Raw genomic sequence first — 20,732 nt, 5'->3', positions numbered from 1 at the left:
TAGTAAGTGTCGATGTCGACCTCTCGTCACTACTTCTACAGGGTTAGGCTAGATACTGTGTGTGTGTGTGTGTGTGTGTGTGTGTGTGTGTGTGTGTGTGTGTGTGTGTGTGTATATATATATATATATATATATATATATATATATATATATATATATATATATATATATATATATATATATATATGTTTATGTAGTCTTTTGGGCGCAAAGGCGCGGCTGTTGCAGGGACTTTACGGTGAGTTGCATTCCATATTACGATCCGCATCATACAGAGTCTCCATCAGAGTTATTTATATTCTTCTGTCTAACTTGTATTCCAGACAGATGTTGTATTATTATTGTACTCCTTAGTATATGCTCATGCACTTGTGACACCAGATTTTGGGAAATTCCTACTGGATGTTCATTATTGTAGTTCACGTAATTATTATCATTTCACCTTGTAATTTATATTTTATACGGAAATTTCAAAAATAAAATCACGGGTTTTTTACGAGTACCAGAATTTACTCTACTTATTTAATGGGATTCATGATTTCGAAAATAATAAATGAGTAACTAAGTTGATTAATCACCGTTGGCTTGCCTGACGGCAGCGTTAGGCGCCATCACGACCTATAGTAGATAGTGGGGTCGTGACAGCTTACTAAGAACGTTGACCGTGGTCAATCAAGTTGTTTTTAAAGTCAAAAATTATATTTTCTTTAAAATTTTACGTAAAACTTTTCGTAAAACTATCCGGACCACGCACGCAAGTCATATAACATCTAATGAAGCTATGAGAGGTCTCGAAACACGAAAATAAGGGCTAGCACTTACAATTTTATTTTTCGATCAATAATTTGCTTAGATATAAATATTAATATAAATTTTAAAACATAATTAGAAAAAATAGTTATGAAAATATTTAACAATATCAAGAGAAAGAAAAGTAATTGACAAAAGTCATTTACTAACATTACGACAAACAATGCAAAAGTTCGATTTTTTTCATTTGACAAAAAACTTTTTTCGGATAAAAATATAATTATAATTAAATATTTAATATATGATATGAGCTAATATTAAAAATTTGAATCCTCAAAAAATAAATTACTTCTTTTAGTGATTAAAAAAGATAACTAAATATTTGAATTAAAGAAAATCAGAATATAAAACAAAATCAATTATAGTAGTAAGAATTAAATTGGCTAAAATGCAAAGTTTAAGAAATAAGGATGAAATAGTAGAAGACAAAATATATTCATAAAGAGATGTCAGGTGATACACAATTTAACATATTTGTATATCATATTATAAAATATGTATACTTACAAAATAATATACAACTAATTCAACTAAATTCATCATCTATGCACATTCAGAAGATATTGAATACAATTACCATGTTAGTATGAGAAAAATTATTTTTATTATTTAAATAAATATTATATTTTATTTTAATGTCAATGTATATATTTTAAATTGATAGACACTATACACACGTGCAACTAGGGGTGTCAATGGTTCGGTTCGGCCGGTTATTTTATAAAATTTGTACCATACTTATTTTTCGATTTTTCACTTTATATAACCAAAACTGGAATTTTCGGAACTGTCCCAATCATCTCAGTTTCTCTTCGGTATCGGTACGGTTCGGTTTAATTTTTTGGTATTTGTTTTTTAGAACGTCATGTAACAATCGCTAGTACAAGTTAGGATGCGATAAATGTGTACTTGCATAAGATTTTGGCAAAACTCTCTAGATATTTTTACTATTTAAAAAAGTGATGAATCAAGATGTCCATAATAAAAATTCATCCCAGTATTCTATGGTAGTATAAAATAAATTAAGCAAAAAATAAGAGAATATAAGTTACACGAGTGGAAAGATACTAATCAAGTTGGGACTCAAGATTAGAGTTTATTAGAAGATTAGCATCTAATAAGAGAAATCTAAATCACACGAGAGGAAAGATATTCAATACCTTGTGGCTTGCTACTCAAGATGTTAGAACTACTTTAATTTCAATAAGAGTAGCAGAACAGATTTAAAAGTTGGGACTTTTGGTTGTTAATTACTTGGTCACTTACGACCCTATTATTCAGTACAGTTATAAATTATATAAAAACCTATAATTTTATTGAAAGAAACCTAATAATCAGTTCGGTACGGCTCGATCAGTTTAATCGGGTTTTGAAGATCCATTGACACCCCTACATGCAACGCACGTATACTAAAACTAGTATCCTAAAATCCAACCAAATATTTTATAAAATAATGTTGGGTAAAAATTGTATCTCCTGAAAATCAAACCAACCAACTCCTATAAAAGGGTCCATTTTTAGGGTTATACGCGACATAATAATCTCTATGTTGAATCATCATAAGTCTATATTGTTTGGTTAGAATTTAACGAGATTAAATCTCCATATTGAAATCGGTATTAATTAAGACAATGTTTGGTCTCTTCTTTTTGTTTTCATCATAAATATATTTTGTATTATTTTAAACGTGATAAAATCTAGAATAAAAATACGGATAGTAATACTTGCACTGAAATTCTAAAATGACCAAACTAACTCTCATATTAGTAACAAATTTTCATCAAGAGTGATTATATAAAGGTTCCTTAGAAGAGGCCAGTTTTGCAATAACCTTGGAGTGCCAAAATGGATATTTATGCTTAGGCTAACTGCTCATAAAAGATTATATACAAGGGATAGACTGTCTTATTAAGGCATGAATTTGAATTAGACATGTCCACTTTGTAATCAACAAGATGAGAGCATTGCACGCTTGCCTTTTCAATATGCAGTAGCTGCGACAATCTGAGGAAAAAAAAATATTATTTTGGCAGGGTATTTAGAGAAAAGCAATATGTTGGAATGTAGAGGTAGCTTTGGCTATGACATACTTCAATGGAAAGAACTTCAAGGTCGAAAACTATAGGATTGTGCTAATATTGTTAATGCAGAAGCAGAAGTGCCCTACCATTATTGCAAAGTTGATTGTACATGAGTCGACAAGAGTGGGTTGCTTTAGTGGTAAGCACCCTCCACTTCCAACCAAGAGGTTGTGAATTCGAGTCACCCCAAAAGCAAGATGGGGAGTTCTTGGAGGGAGGGAGCCGAGGGTCTATCGGAAACAGCCTCTCTACCCCAGGGTAGGGGTAAGGTCTGCGTACAAACTACCCTCCCCAGACCCCACTAATGAGATTATACTGGGTTGTTGTTGTTGTTGTTGTTGTATTGTACATGAGTCAAGAGGTTTTCTATAGACTAAGAACCTGCAATATTACAATTTTTACCCTTGGGTAACTAGAATCTGGAGCTAAGTTGATGTTTGGTGGTACATTGGAAATTAGGGCCTTTTATCCAGTTACTATTTTCTCTTGTATTTTTTATTTACAGAAAAAAAAAAGGTAACAATATTTTTATTTTGTTTTAAAAGTAAAAAATAATTTTAAATTATACATATTACTAATATATTAATTATAATATATCAAACTAAATATTTAATAAGAAATAATCCTTGCATAATTAAAATCTACTAATTTGTACACTACAATACCTATTATTACTAATACCCATATAACTAATGTCTGCATTACTTATCTCTAAACCAAACCAAATAATTAATCCCTATATCCTTTGGTATGAGGTATTGGGAAAATAATCCATGTATAGAATTTAATTTAACTTTATTCTATGTTTGGTAGGCTTTTTAACTCCGGATTAGTTAATAGATGTAATGACTTATATCATAATTCAATATAACTATAGATAGGATAAAATACTTGAAAAGAAATTAATGCATATTCTTCTTCTTCTCTAACTCTTCAAAAATATACTCGACAGCCTGAAGCAAAACTAACAACTTGTTCCTGTATTCATCATTTTCCTCTGGCCAAAACAACGAATTTTAGCTTGCTAAATAGAAAACTAAAGCCAGTGGTTTAATCGAAAATTTCACAAGAAAAGAGCTTTTATTCCTGCTGTAGGATATGTACGTTTTCTTGCTTCAATTTCAGCCGGCCCCGGTAGATGATTTCATTATCTTTGACAATCCAGCTAAAATTTCACTCATTCAAAGCATTGCATTAGAAAGCTTTAGAGAGAGAGAGAGCACAATGTTATCAACAATGCCCAGGGCATAATGTCACGATCCCAAAACCAACCCGATTGTGATGGCGCCTCGCCTCGAATTTATCCAAAATCAGAATCATATCATCAATACATGCTAAAGGAACAAAGCCCACGAGAAAATTATCAAATTAGATCAAAAATCCCCAATTTCAACCAACCAACCCCCCCCCCCCCAAGGTATTGGAACCAGTCCAAGCTCAACCTGCCTAACGATTGTGTTGGTTCATGGAAGGCTGCACCAGACTGGATTTCACTTTTAACTTTGTATTATCTAATAAGTTGTATTTCATCGTAAAATATGAAGATCAAAAAAACCTGTGTTAAGAGATAAATAAAAGCTTAAACTAAAACAACATTTTCATTAATACACTGATTGTTGAAATTCCAAAGACTTCCCAAGTATATCATCTCCTTATTTAGGGATGCAACCTCCAATCATTAGAAAATGAAGCTATAGTACATTTCTACTGTGAGCAATTAAGCTCAGCTAGTGCTCTGGAACAAGCTCCTCATATCAATGTTAGCCACATTATATTCAGACTTTGTATGCCAAACAGTAAAAGAAAAACAGAACAACTAAACCTAGAGTAGACCCTCAAGAATAGAACAATCTTTTGAAGGAGGGGTCGGCCCAACTTTGGGCGTCAACTCCTCGAGTTCCTTCCTCACTGAACCAAGCTCCTGGTTTAGTAGCCCAAGGGTGAACTGTGTTTCATCAATTCTGTGGGCAAGCGTATGTTGGTGCTGAATTAACTTCTCCATTTTCAAGACACCATCAATTTGTGCTAAACGGGTTTCAATCCAGCTAATATCGATACCAATAAACTTCAAGTCCACAAGATATTGCTTAATGACCTGGAACTGGTTCCTATTGTCCATGCTTCCTATTCTGGATTTCTCAAGCAAATCTACTAACTTGGCCAACATCTCCAAGTACACTGACTGCAGCGCACCAGTTATTGCTTTGAAGCCAGAGATAGTACTGGGGTAACGCATAATGACTCTACTGAGTATAGGAACATATCGTTGGGCCACTTGGTAACCTGCCCACGAGACTTGCTCGTTACCACAACCAGGTCCCTCAGTGGGAAGCTGCCTCGGGGTAGAATAAGTGCACATCACTTGTAAGGTGTCAGTTGGCTGCAAGGTTGAAGTCGACGCAGAAGGTTCTGGTATAGGCTGCTGTGGATAGGTAGTGAAACTCTCCCTCTGGGATTCCGGCCACCCCTCAAAATCTAAGACAAGAGGAGTAGTATATCAACACAACTTGAATTATTTAAAAAATAATAATAATGGAGTAGATTACAAAGGCATTTTGCATACTTTGGACGGTAGAAGCAACTCCTACACAATTCCCATTTGGCTCTGGTGTATTCTCCAGAAAGAGAGGGTGTGCAGCTAAGAAGATGTCACTGAATACATCACAATCAAGGTCATCGACGGAGGCCTGGTTAGTGCATAGACCATTGGAAGCAATCTGAGCTGAATTTTGGTTTGATGGTTTCGCTCTATTTGGTTCAAGATATTTGTTCAAGCTTAAAATGAATCTGCTTTTCCTGGAAATATTACAAACAAGCAAATCTAAGAATAGGCATTCAGTAATAAGGTATCTCCATTTGACAAATTGACAAGTATGTTATACCGTGGCTGATAATAGACAGAAAAGAGACTTCCCGTTGCAAAAGCATGGGAGACCACTGCAAGCACTCCTTGAACGGTTTGACTTGAAACTGGTGATGAACCAATGTTGTGTCTTCGATGAGCTTGACGTCTAACCCCAACACAAAGTTCACCATTTCCTCCCCTTGAAGCAGGATATAACAGATTTATAAGGTTAATATGAGAGATTTGGCTGGATTGGTATGCTTTATTCATAGAGGAAAAATCGTAACACATAACAATTGATTAGGAGACATATACACTAAACAATTACCTTAAGAAGATAACTGAATCCCCAGCAACTAATTTCTTACTAGCAACAAATTTACTCCAACCTTTTGTAAGCAAATGTCTTCGAGGTTGGCCTGAGATGTTATTAGAAATGAATTTGTTGCGTACAGAAAATCACAATGCAAAGTGTCAACTTGTTTATGTAACTCTAGTGTTTGGTTATAGATCAAAAAAGGAAGAAAAATAGAGCCTCATACAGAAACTCGTGTGGTAACAGTACACTAAGTGTTCCAGTTTGCCTTCAACTCCGTGAACCTTGGTCTAAAGTAAGGTGCAGAAGAAGTATTACCTCGAAATACATGACAAAATCGCCATTCGGAGCCATTAAGGTCTTTTACTATCAATTCCTGGATTGGTTTCTGCTTGGTAATGTCCTAATTAAAGAACCACGCAGTGCAAGAAAATCAACTAAAAGAAACTAAATAATCTAAAGCACAAAGTTCTTTGAAGATAAACATTACCAGGGGAGGAAAACATTTTATGGCATCTTCTCGTCGCACAGTGAGTCCCCAGTTACTATTGGTATCAGAAGCAGTCAAAACCTTGCAGAATGACTGAAATTGCAAATTAAAAGGCTGAGGAGACCAAGCATCAGGAGTTGTTTGGTCACTTTGCTGCAAGTAGTTGCGACCTAACAGTGAGACTAACTTTCATCTTCGTATAAATTCTCTTAAAAGGTAATATAACCAAGTTCTCACATTTTCTTCTGGGAGTAAAGTAATGTGTGCGTAAACCTCATCAGTATCAGGTTCCACCTAAAAAGGAAAAAGTAGTTGCCATAATCAGTTGCGCCCACATTCCATAAGCGAAAGAAAAAGAAAAAGCAATTTGGCAAACCCAAGGATGTATTATCTTTTTGTCCTAATGGAGCAGGACTGATAGGCTATACGTATATCCCTGTTATATTTTGATGATCTAACAAACTTACTGTCAAGAACCAGATAAGGAAGCTGTTACACATTCTCAAGACCTTAAGATCAAAAGGTTCCAGCTTGGGATATGGTTCAACTCTTCAGAGTCAAAGGAACAATAGAGGGAACAGATAGCTACCGTTTCCCGAGGATACTGCACAAGTCAACTGCCCCAGCTGTAAAGTTGTTGCATGCACACGCTACAGTGCAGAAACAATGCAGCAGTCAACTTTATGGGGAGTGTCTTTTACCTACCTTACTTACATCATCCTAGTGATGTCACAAATGCATTATTAACATCAAGGAAGATAAAACAAATTACTTGCACATTCAAGAATCGATCAAGCAATTTTTCTCAAGTCTGTGCCAATCTTGGAAGTGATTCTCAAGGGCATCAAGAACAAAAAATAACATAACGAAGGACCAGTTTCATGTATTGAGTCATTACATGTCCTTAGTTGTGTTGCACCTTTGTTAAAGTTCTTTACTTGTAATTCCTACTTAGTTTTGTTAGAAGTATTGTGTAGGAAATCTTTGTAAATCATAAACCCTTGTGTTTGTGTCTTGGATAGAGTTAGTCGAGTTATAAAGTCTTTGTAATAGAGTTATTACAAAGTGGCTTGTAATAGAGTTATTACAAGTTAGTGAGGGATTAAGAGGTTATTTCCCAAGTTACAATAGGTTGTAATCTAAAGTTTACTCAGTAGTGAAGTTGAAATCCTACAAGGGTAAGTCGTGGTTTTTAATCCCGTGAGCTGGGAGTTTTTCACGTAAAACTTCTTTGTCTCATTTACCTACTGCAGTGTGCGTGTGTTCTGTGGGAACTTATAGAGAACCTGGTTCTCTATACAGTTTGGTGGACCCTTAGTTTCTATCATTTGGTATGAGAGCAGGTTCTTTCTATCAGGCTAACACCTAGAAAGGATCCTCATGGCTATTCCACCAAACTTTGAAGAAGGTCAATCTACCTACAGGCCACCAAGATTCAATGGCCAATACTATGGATGGTGGAAGACAAGGATACACGACTTCATCATAGCTGAAGACTCAGAGCTCTGGGACGTCATCTGCAATGGACCCTTCGTCCTTACAAAAACCAGTGGTGACCCAGCAGTAACAGTTTCCAAAACAAGAAAAGAATTCAATGATGTTGATCACAAGGCTATAGAGAAGAACTTTCGAGCAAAGAAAATTCTTGTCTGTGGTATTGGTCCTGATGAATATAACAGGATTTCAGCATGCCAATCTGCTAAGGAGATCTGGGAAGCTCTCCAAACAGCTCATGAAGGGACAACCCAAGTTAAGCAATCAAAGATCGACATGCTTACCACAGAATACGAGCTTTTCAGGATGAAAGACGATGAGTCCATCCAAGACATGCATACTCGGTTCACCTTCATCATCAATGAGCTTCACTCACTGGGAGAAATCATTCCCAGGAACAAACTTGTCAGGAAAATACTTTATTACTGTAACGACCTGGCTGGTCGTTTTGACTATTGCAATCTCGTTCCCCCATTTACTGCTCAAATTGTGAATTAAAGTTGTTATTTGGCTTGCCGGGGTAATTGGTTTGGGTCCGGTGAGGTTTTGAAATGATTTGGAGCACTTAGTTCCAAGGTTTAAAATCTAAGTTGAAAAGGTTGACCGGATGTTGACTTATGTGTAACGACCCCGGAGAAATTTTGCTAAGGAAATTAAGGTTTGGTGGTGCCGAGGTAGATCAATTAGTACAAAGATTATAGAAATTTCTCGCGGCGGACTTTTTGGGTTGAACAATGCACCGATGGTTAAAGGAAAATTTTGTTGGAAAAAAGGGTCATTTCTGCGACCACTATGCGGTCGCAGAATCACTCTGCGGACCGCATAATGGTCGCAAAGTGGATCAGGAAAGGGGCAAGATTTGAGGAAAATCTGCGGTGCACTATGTGACCGCAGACCTGTTTTACGGTGCATTATGCGACCGCAGAACAAGTATGCGGGCCGCATAATGACCGCAGACCGGGTCAGTAACGCCCAGCTTTGGAGGCCAAATTATGCGTCCGGTATGCGGACCGCATACCTGTTATGCGATCGCATAACTGCGTCGGAACTTCCATTCTTTCTAAATTTTGACCTGACCCAACTTCGATTTATAGCCCTTGAAGCTCATTTTTGAGCCAAAATCTGACATTTTAGAGAGAGGTGAGAGCATTTTAGAGAGAGAAAGCGAAGACTTAGTCATTTATCCATCAATTCCTGTTCAAGGTTTGAAGATTTCACAAGGATCTTGCTAGGGCTTCAAAGAGGTAAGAATTTCTTTCCCTAATTTTTCAATTTCGGGTTTGGAGTAAAGATGGGTGAATAATAGTATGATTTTTGGGTGTAAGAGTAAAGATTATTAAGTTCAAATGGGTAAAGATTGGGTTGAAAATGGTAGAAATCTTCATAGACTTTAATTAAAGATTTGAGGGTCAAGTTGATATCGGAATTTGGTGAAATTTGTACGGTTGGACTCGTGGTTGGATGAGCGTTCATACTTTGTAACTTTTGTCGGGTTCCGAGGCGTAGGCCCCATAGGCGATTTTTGAGTTAATTTCGGATTTTATTGGAAAAATTAGTATTTCCTTTTGGAATTAATTACAATAATTGGTATTGACTGAATCGAATTAATTGTGGCTTGATACGAGGCTTTCGGAGTCAAATTCTCGCGGCAAGAGCATAGCGGAATAAAGAATTACACGGTTTGAGGTAAGTAACGATTGTAAATCTAGTCCTGAGGGTATGAAACCCCGAATTTCATATCATTCTACTATTTTGAGGTGACGCACATGCTAGGTGACGGGCGTGTGGGCGTGCACTGTTGGGGATTGTGACTTGCTCCGTCCCGTAGCAACTGTAAAGTTGCATATTTTGTTGAAATTACATGATACTTATATGTTTTAGAAAGAGTTCTGTAAATTGGGTTGAATGCCATGTTTAGGCCTTGTGTCGATGTTGTTTGGACCCTTAGGGGCCTTTTCTTACTATCCCCTCACTATTTTCGATTGAAAGTTTATACTCAGTCATGGTTATACCTGTTTACTGCATAACTCAGTTTTCCTTACTCTATTTTGATGCATATAAATATTGTTTTGGGCTGAGTACCCTGTTTTTACTGAAATGCCCGAGTGGCTTGAGAGGTTTATGACTGAGTGAAGCCGAGGGCCTGATTTGTGAGGATATTTATGGGATCGGGCTGCACGCCGCAGCATGTTCGATATAGGCCGAGGGCCTGGGTGATTTATGCCATGATTTGGCTTGATATAGCTCTTGGGCTGAAGGAGCCCCTCCGGAGTCTGCACACATACCCAGTGAGCGCAGGTACCTACTGAGTGCCGAGTGGTGAGTGACTGAGAGGCATGAGTGATTGTGAGGTATGCCCGAGTGGCATGATTGATTGTGAGGTATGCCCGAGAGGCATGAGTGACTGTGAGGTTTGCCCGAGAGGCTGTATACGAGTGATTGTGAGGTATGCCCGAGGGGCTGTTGTTTATGATTTCATCATTTTTCTCACCTTTTCATTTAGCCTCTGTTTGAAAACTGTTGAAAAATATCTTTAAATGATTTTACTGGAACTGGGTTTAAACGAGATATTTTGATTCAAATCCTGATTTTTAAAGCATGTGGTATTTTATTGAGATTTCATGATATGAACTTTTTATGCTTTATTGCTCGTCACTACTGCTCAGTCTTTATTTATTGTTGTTACTTACTGAGTTGACGTACTCACGTTACTCCCTGCACCTTGTGTGCAGATCCAGGTGTAGCTAGATACGGTAGCCGTTGTTGATTATTCTGGCTGCAGATCTTTCTCGGGGATAGCAAGGTAGCTGCCTGGCGATCGCAGTCCTGCTCTTCTCCCTCCTATCTTCCTTTAGTTGTATTAGCTATTTTCCAGACTATGTTAGTCTTGATATTGTTAGACAGATTGTAGTAGATGCTCATGACAAGTGACACCCCGATGTCGGGCTTTTCTTTTCCGCATTTTTGTGTTTGATTTGAACTCCTTTACGAGGGTTTTTACGCTATATAGCCTTGAAATTATCCTTGAAATGAAAATATCGGTTTGTTTTGGAATGAGTCGGCTTGCCTAGTTCCACGATAGGCGCCATCACGACAGGTCAGGTTTTTGGGTCGTGACAATTACCTAGTTCCTGGGAAAGCAAGGTAAACGCCATCATAGAGGCAAAGGATTGGCAGAAGCTGACCATTGATGAACTCATTGGTAATCTGAAAACTTATGAAATGAAGAAGAAGAAGGACAATGAGAGAATAGAGCCCAAAAGGGAGAAGAACCTGATCCTCAAGACAGACAAAAATGACTCAAGTGGTAAGGATATCGGCATGGCTTACCTGACAAAGAGATTTCAGAAAATGGTTCGCAGAAATGGAGGTATTCCAAAAGGGGCAGCTCTAGCAAGCCAAGAGGCTATGATCTATGTCATAAGTGTGGGAAACTAGGACATTTCATCAAGGATTGCCCCCTCCTTAAGCAAGATCAGTACAAACACAACACAGACAAAGCAGTCAAAAGGAACCAGGTTCCTGACAAAAGGTTCCATATTTGCTCTAATGGCTAAATCAGATGAGGATGAGGAAGATGACGATGAAGATGAGGTAAACTTTCTGGATATTCAAAGAAATCTGAAATCCTATTCTCAAAAGAAGCTTATATCTTTGGCTAAAGTTTTAATTTATGCTTATCACAGTCTCATTAATGATAAAAATGCGCTAACCACGGAACTAGGAGAAATAGAACACGATAGAGATGATCTAGTGGTGGTTGCGGTTGATCTAAGAGAGACCATTGAGAGTTTAAAAAGGGAAAAGGATATTTTGACGGAGAGAATTGCAAACATAGAGCATGAGAGAGATGACCTATTGGTAGTAGTTTTAGACCTACAGGAAACAATTGAGGAACTAAGAAGGTAAAGTAGGCTTATGAACACTCAAAAGGGAAAGGAAGTTGCAAGTGAGGCACACCTTAGGCTTAAAGATGAGATAAAATCGGTGAAATCTAGTATGTGTGCTGAACTTGAGAAGAACAAACAACATCAGGAAGAAGTAGGTAAAGTCAAGAGTGATCTTGAAAAATCACTCAAGTGGACCTGGTCCTCTGATGCTATCACTGCCATGTACACAAACAATGGGGGAAACAGGCAGGGAATCGGGTTCCAAAGGGAAAAAAACTCCCTACAACCCTCATAGCAAGTACGTTACTGTACCTGACAATTGGCTCTGCACTCACTGTGGTAACACTGGGCATTTTAAAGAAAACTGTAAAGCTAGATTTCAGTCCTAACAGAAAAATAAAGTTTTTGTTTAAAAGGTAACCACTGCTAAGGAACCTGGTCCCTCCATTAAAAACGTATATTGCCTGCCTGGACAAGAAGAAGTCTAATTCGCCCTTTTCCTCATTACAAGGGACCCAAACTTATTTGGGTTCCTAAGTCTAACCCTTGATTCTCTTGTGCAGGGAGCAGTGAAAGGAAGCAGCCAAAAATGGTACATGGATAGTAGCTGTTCTAAGCACATGACTGGAAGCATCAATGATTTCCTTTCACTCAAAGCCCTGCAAGGACAATGGAGTGTGTCCTTTGGCAATGGCAAAAAGGGATACATTCAAGGAGTAGGAAGAATAGGACTCTTGAAGACATGGCAAGAACAATGTTGATTGACAGTGGCATTGCGAAGAATTTCTGGGCAGAAGCAGTCAACATTGCGTGCTACTTGGTGAACAGGTGCAAGATCAGGTCCCTCCTGAACAAAACCCCGTATGAACTGCTGAACGAAAGGAAGCCCAAGCTAACACATTTGAGGACATTTGGCTGCAAATGTTTTGTTCTCAAAAATATCAAGGAAGCATTGAAGGATACTGACTGGATTACTGCTATGCAAGATGAACCTCATCAATTTGAGAGAAAGAATGTATGGCACCTAGTTCCCCGACCTGCTAACAGAACTGTCATAGGAACCAGGTGGGTATTTAGAAACAAACTTGATAAGTTTGGAAACACCACAAGAAATAAGGGAAGGTTAGTAGTTCAAGGGTACAATCAAGAAGAAGGAATTGACTATGCTGAAACTTTTGCTCCAGTTACTCGAACGGAGGTCATCGGAATCCTTATTGCCTTTGCATCTCATATGGAATTCAAATTGTTTCAAATGGATGTCAACAGTGCATTTCTGAATGGCTTTCTGAAAGAAGAAGTTTTCGTCAAGCAACGGCCTAGTTCCGAGTGCCATGAGCATCTTGAGCACGTGTTTAAACTTGACAAGGCATTATATGGACTGAAGCAGGCTCCTCGTGCATGGAATGAAAGGCTGTCCAAGTTTCTTCTAGAAAATGGCTCTACAAGAGGGAAAATTGACAACACTCTATTTCTGAAGAAACGGGGGAGGAACCTACTCATAGTGCAAGTCTATGTTGATGACATTATCTTCGGAGCAACAAATGACTCTTTGTGTGAGGAATTTGCAAGACTCATGGGAAGTGAGTTTGAAATGAGTATGATGGGGGAATTGAATTTCTTCTTGGGTCTACAAGTCAAGCAAAGTCCTAGGGGCACAATGATAAGTCAGCAAAAGTACATCAAAGAGCTTCTAAAGAGATTTGAGATGGAGAGTTCAAAGATCATTGATACACCTATTGCCACTGCCACTCGCCTGGATACACCTATTGCCACATACTCAATTTCAACAATTGAAAGGGTCATTGAGTTTTGTTTTCTTGTGCCCCATGAGATTAGACATGAACTCAGAAAATGTGCCATACCAGAAGTGCTTTTCCTATCCACCAGATAACCAGCATAGTCAGCATCAACATACCCTATTAAGTCAAAGTTATCTCCTGAGGGATAGTAGAGAACCAGGTCCTGCGTTCCTTTGAGATACCTCAGAATTCTCTTTGCAGCCTTCAGATGAGACTCCTTTGGATTGGATTGAAACCTGGCATAGAGCCCCACACTGAAAACAATGTCTGGTCTACTTGCTGTGAGATACAAAAGTGACCCAATAATTCCTCTATACATAATCTCGTTTTACAGGAGAACCAGGTTCATCCATATACAGGCGAGTGGCAGTGGCAATAGGTGTATCAATGATCTTTGAACTCTCCATCTCAAATCTCTTTAGAAGCTCTTTGATGTACTTTTGCCAACTTATCATTGTGCCCCTAGGACTTTGCTTGACTTGTAGACCCAAGAAGAAATTCAATTCCCCCATCATACTCATTTCAAACTCACTTCCCATGAGTCTTGCAAATTCCTCACACAAAGAGTCATTTGTTGCTCCGAAAATAATGTCATCAACATAGACTTGCACTATGAGCAGGTTCCTCCCCCGTTTCTTCAGAAATAGAGTGTTGTCAATTTTCCCTCTTGTAGAGCCATTTTCTAGAAGAAACTTGGACAGCCTTTCATTCCATGCACGAGGAGCCTGCTTCAGTCCATATAATGCCTTGTCAAGTTTAAACACGTGCTCAAGATCCTCATGGCACTCGAAACTAGGCCGTTGCTTGACGAAAACTTCTTCTTTCAGAAAGCCATTCAGAAATGCACTGTTGACATTCATTTGAAACAATTTGAATTCCATATGAGATGCAAAGGCAATAAGGATTCCGATGACCTCCGTTCGAGTAACTGGAGCAAAAGTTTCAGCATAGTCAATTCCTTCTTGATTGTACCCTTGAACTACTAACCTTCCCTAATTTCTTGAGGTGTTTCCAAACTCATCAAGTTTGTTTCTAAATACCCACCTGGTTCCTATGACAGTTCTGTTAGCAGGTCGGGGAACTAGGTGCCATACATTCTTTCTCTCAAATTGATGAGGTTCATCTTGCATAGCAGTAATCCAGTCAGTATCCTTCAATGCTTCCTTGATATTTTTGAGAACAAAACATTTGCAGCCAAATGTCCTCAAATGTGTTAGCTTGGGCTTCCTTTCGTTCAGCAGTTCATACGGGGTTTTGTTCAGGAGGGACCTGATCTTGCACCTGTTCACCAAGTAGCACGCAATGTTGACTGCTTCTGCCCAGAAATTCTTCGCAATGCCACTGTCAATCAACATTGTTCTTGCTATGTCTTCAAGAGTCCTATTCTTCCTACTCCTTGAATGTATCCCTTTTTGCCATTGCCAAAGGACACACTCCATTGTCCTTGCAGGGCTTTGAGTGAAAGGAAGTCATTGATGCTTCCAGTCATGTGTTTAGAACAGCCACTATCCATGTACCATTTTTGGCTGCTTCCTTTCACTGCTCCCTGCACAAGAGAATCAAGGGTTAGACTTAGGAACCCAAACAAGTTTGGGTCCCTTGTAATGAGGAAAAGGGCGAATTAGACTTCTTCTTGTCCAGGCAGGCAATATACGTTTTTAATGGAGGGACCAGGTTCCTTAGCAGTGGTTACCTTTTAAACAAAAACTTTATTTTTCTGTTGGGACTGAAATCTAATTCTTCTTGCCTCTTGTTGTGCTCAACTGTTGTGGATCAAGCAGCAACTAGAAGATTTCGGTGTGTTTTCTGATTGTGTGCCCTTACTATGTGACAACTCTTGTGCTCTCAACATGGAAAAAAATCCAGTTCAACATAAGAGAACAAAGCATATTGATGTGCGACATCACTTCCTCAGAAACAATATTGAGAAAGGGCTCGCCTGCCTGAAGTTTTGCAGCACAGAAGATCAAATTGCAGATATCTTCACCAAAGCACTGAGCAGAGAGCACTTTGAAAAAAATCGCCTGGCACTAGGGTTGATGAAATCTAGCTAGGGACCTGGTTCCTCCATGATTGGCTACGAAAGAAATGTACAGGTAAAATAGCTAAAAAGTGTTTTCTGGCGCAGTCTAACTCACCCCTATACCGTTACAAGTAGACACGCATGACGATTACAGAGCAGACAAGTAGCTAATGCATTGCACGTTGGTCAAAGGATGAGGCTTACATTTTCAAACTCTGTCAGGGAACCTGGTTCCTTTAACACAGGTTAGTAGTTCCTCTGTACTCTCATGCACAATTTTTTAAACGGCTGAAACGGTGCCACGTCATTATATTGTCAGTTTCTTTTTGCTTCTTGAATCAAAGCGTCTCACACTTTATGAAGCGACCCGACTACCCAAAATTGATACCCAACCGGTCTCCAACTCCTCTCAAATAAATCCATTCACAGTCACTTTCAGAACTGTTCATATCACGAATCCAAAATTCCCTTTTTCCCTTCTTCAAACTCTCTTCTTCAACTAACTACACTCCACCATGTCTGACAATCAGGAAACACAAAATGTTCCAAGCATCGTCTCCACTGTGTCCTCAACCGTTGAAACACCAGTGATAGAGCCCACACTCCCTGTTCCGACTAGTCCAAACCCTAAGCTAGAGTCACAACCACCCTCTGCTTCCTCTTCAACCCAGTCGAGTTCTGGTTCTCATCGGAGTCGCAAAACATCGACTCCCGGGAAATTTGTGGTTGTGACCTCTACTTCTGCCTCACCGGAAAAGATGGTTGACGAAGACACAGTGGATGGAGAAGAAAATAAAAAAATTTCTAGTCTACCAGTGGAAGAAAGTTCTGCTAAAGAACAAGGTGTGGGTCATACCAGTGATGAATCAACAATGGTAGCCCCAGGCTTGGATCCTACAGGTAATGATCCTCTTATGCCTTCTGAAGTTACTTTGGAGTTACAAGAACAAGAAGCTATAGAAAATATGCTTTCATTCGCTGCTGAGGGAAGTCTTATCGAAGGTTATGAGGGTGTGTCTGAGTTTCAGAGGGAAGATAATGGTACAGAGGTCGAGGGAAGGGAACTGGTGCCTGTCAAAAATCTGGCACCAGACAGTACTACTGGGAACTTCCTGAGGGACCTGATCCCTCCACACAAGAGGAGCACTATGCTCCTACTTGGGATGAAACTCCATGTTCTTCTAAAGAACCCCATGTCAGTACTGATCCCGCTCCCTCTCCTTATTTCTATGCTGAGCCATTGGCCATTGTTCCTCCCGAGATGCGATCTCTGTCTGAGGAGGAAAACGAAGGGAGTGAAGATGACTATGACAATGTGGCTCTAGCGAGCTTCATCAGGGCTAGGAGCAGTCAGGCAACTCCCCAAGAGTCAACTTCTAAGAGACCTATCACTAGGTTGCAGAAGAAGGAAGAATTTGAGTCAGTTTTAAGGAAAAGCAAAAAGGAAAAGAAGAAGAGGAGATTGGTGAAAGATGGAAAGGTTGTAAATGAGAAGATAGTGCCTCATGTACTAGTCGTTGATGTTGATGATGAGGTAGAAGAGGAACTTGGTTCCTTGGTTCGTAAGTCCTCAAAGAAATTTACTGTTCCAAAGTCCAGAAGGGAGTCATACGTGAGTGAAAGGGACTTGAGCAAGGTTGAGGATGAAAAATCTTGTGAAAAGGTAGTTGAGGAATCTGGGGAACAAGTGACAGAAGAATCAATTGAAAAAACGTCTGCGAAATGGGTATCTGGGAAATCTGCTGAGAAAGGAAAGAGTGCTCGCACATCAGTAAAAAGGAAGGGTGATGCTAGCGAGCAGACCTGGTTCTCATGGAAGCACTGGATGGATACACAACTATCAACCTGCCTAGCATCATGATAGAACACATGCAGAAGGTGGCAGAGTTCAAGGATGATAATCATGGGATGCCTTACGGGTTCTTCCTCACTAAGGTTTTTGAGTTCTTCAAAGTCCTTTTGGGAAAAGCTAAAGTGGGTACTCGCAAGTAATCCTTCTCCAAGACCACCCTCGAGGAATGTGAGTGCATTGATAAGGTTGGAGGGGTTGGCAGCACTTCTACTATCTCCCAGTTGATCAACGCCCAAAACAGTGCCACTGATGAGATAAGGAAGCTGAAGGAAAGGAATGCAATTCTTGAGGGTCAGCTAAGTCAGCTTCAGGAGGCACCTGGTTCCCGCAGCTCTCACAGCACAAAGGTTGCCCGTCTGACCAAAGAAAATGCCGACCTCAGGAAACAGGTTAAGGACTTGAAGGAGAAACTGCTCAATGAGCAGATGTCAGCTAATGCTCGAATGGACATCCTTCTTGAAAACCTTGCCTCTTCATCTAAGCCCTCCCCTTCCAGTGCTCCCTAGAACGTGTTCCCTTTCCAGTATCAAATCCTAGTGTCTGTCCTTTGTTTTAGTTATGATGATGTTTATGACTGGTACTTCTGTTTTTGTTGTTTTTATTTTGTGGATGTGTTGGTAACAATGGAACTGCTCCCTACTTAATTTCCAAAAATTAATATAAGTTTCATCCTTTTGATGTGTATGTCTTGCTCTTTATGCTATGTTTTTAGTCATGTTGTGTGCACACAAGTGGCATGAGTTAACTCGAGCTAGACTTCTTTCTGCTATAAGCCTGTTACTAATCTTTTTATGATGCCAAAAGGGGGAAAAATAATTCAGGGGGAACAGATTGGGTGGGTAACAGATTCAGATTCAGGGGGAATTTAGGAAATGATGTTTCTTAGGGGGAACTTGAATTATAAATTTGTCATTATCAAAAAGGGGAAAATTGATAGGCTATATGTATATCCCTGTTATGTTTTGATGATCTAACAAATTTACTGTCAAGAACCAGATAAGGAACATGTTACACATTCTCAAGACCTTAAGATCAAAAGGTTCCAGCTTGGGATATGGTTCAACTCTTCAGAGTCAAAGGAACAACAGAGGGAACATATAGCTACCGTTTCCTGAGGATACTGCACAAGTCAACTGCCCCAGCTGTAAAGTTGCTGCCTGCACACGCTACAATGCAGAAACAGTGCAGCAGTCAACTTTATGGGGAGTATCTTTTACCTACATTTCTTACATCATCCTAGTGATGTCACAAATGCATTATTAATATCAAGGAAGGTAAAACAAATTACTTGCACATTCAAGAATCGATCAAGCAATTTCTCTCAAGTCTGTGCCAATCTTGCAAGTGATTCTCAAGGGCATCAAGAACAAAGAACATCATAACGAAGGACCAGTTTCATGTATTGAGTCATTACATGTCCTTAGTTGTGTTGCACATTTGTTAAAGTTCTTTGCTTGTAATTCCTACTTAGCTTTATTAGAAGCATTGTGTAGGAAATCTTTGTAAATCATAAATCCTTGTGTTTGTGTCTTGGCTAGAGTTAGTCGAGTTGTAAAGTCTTTGTAATAGAGTTATTACAAAGTGGTTTGTAATAGAGTTGTTACAAGTTAGTGAGGGATTAAGATGTTAATTCCTAGGTTACAATAGGTTGTAATCTAAAGTTTGCTCAGTAGTGAAGTTGAAATCCTACAAGGGTAGGTCGTGATTTTTAATCCCGTGAGCAGGGAGTTTTTCACGTAAAACTTCTTTGTCTCATTTACCTACTGCAGTGTGCGTGTGTTCTGTGGGAACTTATAGAGAACCTGATTCTCTATACAGTTTGGTGGACCGTTAGTTTCTATCAAGGACAGGTCATTCATGGTTTCATAAAACATAAACCACGAGATCATAAGTTTTTTAGTTGTTCAATGAAAGAGTCTCTTCTTTCAAAGTCGAGATGAATAAACCAGCAAATATATCCCACTTTTTTTCCAATACATTTACGCAAGAACTTTGATCGCTTAAGTAGGCATGGGGGATGTGTCAGACAGCTACTATAAAAGATAGGAAACCAACTCCTATTTGTACAATTGAGAGATGATTATACCACATAGGCTCACAAGGCAGATTTACTCTTGAGGGAAAAAAAGGAATGGGTAATGATCAACATACCCTGAGCTGAATGTTAATGACCCTACAGAGGATATTTGTAGGGAGGTCGAACGATGGTACAATCTGATCAGCTGATTCCTTCAACTGTATATTCAAAGTAAACACGACGAGGAAATTAAAGGAGGAAATAAAGATAATTCAGCCATCGAAAAGAATAACATCTTAAACTTAAGCAAATAATAATAGGAAGACATTAAAAAGAGAAGTTACCAGCTCCATGTGAGTCATAGGGAAATAGTAAACTCTCTCCCCAAGTTTAGGAAGATCCATCATGGGATCTGCACATGCTTTCCATAGCTCTCTATACATATAGTCACCTAAAGAGAATTATTTATACATATTAAATGAATTGTTAAATACAATTAACGGTTTGAACTAAAGCTACACAACAAAAAGGAAACAGAAAAAATTAAAGGGACCCAAAGAAGAAAGTATCATGGACAAGAAAAAGATGGTTTACAAATTAAAAGGAACAAAAAAAAAAGGAATGATAAAAATGGGACTTTACCTTCGACTAAGACATGGTCTTGCTGCTGATGATGTGATGATCCGATTCCACCATCCATAGCGTTCAATCAAATCAAGAAATCCGGTTTCTCTTTGTGTAAGTTCCTGGACTTCTGCAGCACAAGTTTAGTAGAAAGCTCGGATTTTTCAATTGCCATAGCAGATTTATAAGCTGCAGCGTTTTGGCTGCTTCTGTTTGTGACATCTAAAAAACAATTCTCAGTAGTTGCAAGATGCCCCACAGGAACACACACACACAAAAAGGAAGAGAACACCGCCCACGGAAGAGCACACAAAGTCAGATTGTTTAATTTAATGTCTATCTTTGACTCTTTTTTGGTGCACGATAATAAATAAATATGCATGACTGCCCAACCGGCCGTAGCAAGATAGTAAATATGTAACTGCCACTTCAGAAAGGAAAGGCACTGTTCAGTATTTTCATGACTTTTTTGTCCATAGAGATGTCGTTGA

The 20,732-nt window shown here is 38.9% G+C and overlaps 1 protein-coding gene across 1 annotated transcript; it reads right to left on the bottom strand.

The window, feature by feature from the left end:
- Positions 1-4,465: 4,465 nt before the first annotated feature.
- LOC107822302 (uncharacterized) lies at positions 4,466-20,732 on the bottom strand. Its single transcript, XM_075228147.1, has 10 exons — positions 20,260-20,732; positions 19,962-20,068; positions 19,752-19,835; positions 6,780-6,836; positions 6,543-6,695; positions 6,371-6,455; positions 6,065-6,155; positions 5,774-5,935; positions 5,455-5,687; positions 4,466-5,366 (listed from the first exon to the last, which is right to left on the bottom strand). The coding sequence occupies exons 1-10, from the start codon at positions 20,315-20,317 to the stop codon at positions 4,714-4,716; spliced, it is 1,683 nt and encodes a 560-aa protein (XP_075084248.1). The 5' UTR covers positions 20,318-20,732; the 3' UTR covers positions 4,466-4,713.

The sequence above is a fragment of the Nicotiana tabacum genome, chromosome 13 (assembly GCF_000715075.1).
Source record: "Nicotiana tabacum cultivar K326 chromosome 13, ASM71507v2, whole genome shotgun sequence".
Lineage (NCBI taxonomy): Eukaryota > Viridiplantae > Streptophyta > Magnoliopsida > Solanales > Solanaceae > Nicotiana > Nicotiana tabacum.
This window is presented reverse-complemented; position numbering and strand designations above follow the sequence as displayed.

Bases quoted from the DNA above. Each gene is read 5' to 3' on its own strand.
- LOC107822302 (XM_075228147.1), bottom strand. From the start codon at position 20,317: ATGGATGGTGGAATCGGATCATCACATCATCAGCAGCAAGACCATGTC. The intron at 20,069-20,259 runs GTAAAGTCCCAT...AATTCTCTTTAG, and splicing joins AGACCATGTCTTAGTCGAAG to GTGACTATATGTATAGAGAG. The intron at 6,696-6,779 runs GTGAGAACTTGG...AACTACTTGCAG, and splicing joins CTTTACTCCCAGAAGAAAAT to CAAAGTGACCAAACAACTCC.